Source organism: Neopelma chrysocephalum, unplaced genomic scaffold, assembly GCF_003984885.1.
Source record: "Neopelma chrysocephalum unplaced genomic scaffold, ASM398488v2 Primary Assembly neopelma1_138, whole genome shotgun sequence".
Classification (NCBI taxonomy): domain Eukaryota; kingdom Metazoa; phylum Chordata; class Aves; order Passeriformes; family Pipridae; genus Neopelma; species Neopelma chrysocephalum.
The window spans coordinates 2489431-2489990 of NW_020897800.1; the positions used below are offsets into that span (position 1 = coordinate 2489431).

The window sequence follows — 560 nt, forward strand, 5'->3', positions numbered from 1 at the left end:
GAGTGATCCTGAGTGACCCTGGGTGGTGTCCCTGCTCTCTTGAGTGACCCTGAGCAGTGTCTCTGCTCTCTTCAATGACCCTGAGCAGTGTCCCTGCTCTCTTGAGTGATCCTGAGTGATCCTGAGCAGTGTCCCTGCTCTCTCCCCCAGGGGTGGACGGCTCCATGTTCGAGGTGCTGCCGCAGGGCTCGGACCTGCCGGAGCTGCAGCGCTGCCGGCTGTGCCCGGACCGTTGGAAGCCCTGCATCTGCAGCTACTCGCTGAGCATCGAGTGGTACCCCTGCATGCTCAAATACTGCAAGAGCCGGGACGCCGGGGGCAAGGTCTCCTCCTACAAGTGTGGCATCCGCAGCTGCCAGAAGGGCTACACCTTCGACTACTACGTGCCACAGAAGCAGCTCTGCCTCTGGGATGAAGAGACTTAGCGGAGCTTCCCGGGACTTTTCCGAGGGGCAGCTCGTCTCCTGCCGCTCTTCACGACGCCAAGGGCTCCCGGAGCTGGCTGCTCCGAAGAAGGAATGCTGTTCACAGCGGTGCCTTGTGCCAGGAGAGCTCTGTGT

The 560-nt window shown here is 61.6% G+C and overlaps 1 protein-coding gene across 1 annotated transcript in view; it reads left to right on the forward strand.

The window, feature by feature from the left end:
• OAF (out at first homolog) overlaps window positions 1-560 on the forward strand; it is a 9242-nt gene that overhangs the window by 7773 nt on the left and 909 nt on the right. The window contains exon 3 of the mRNA XM_027699238.1: window positions 151-560. This exon is cut by the window's right edge and continues 909 nt beyond it. Coding sequence (XP_027555039.1) covers window positions 151-425 — 275 coding nt within the window. The 3' untranslated portion in view covers window positions 426-560. The remainder of the gene's footprint in view (window positions 1-150) is intronic.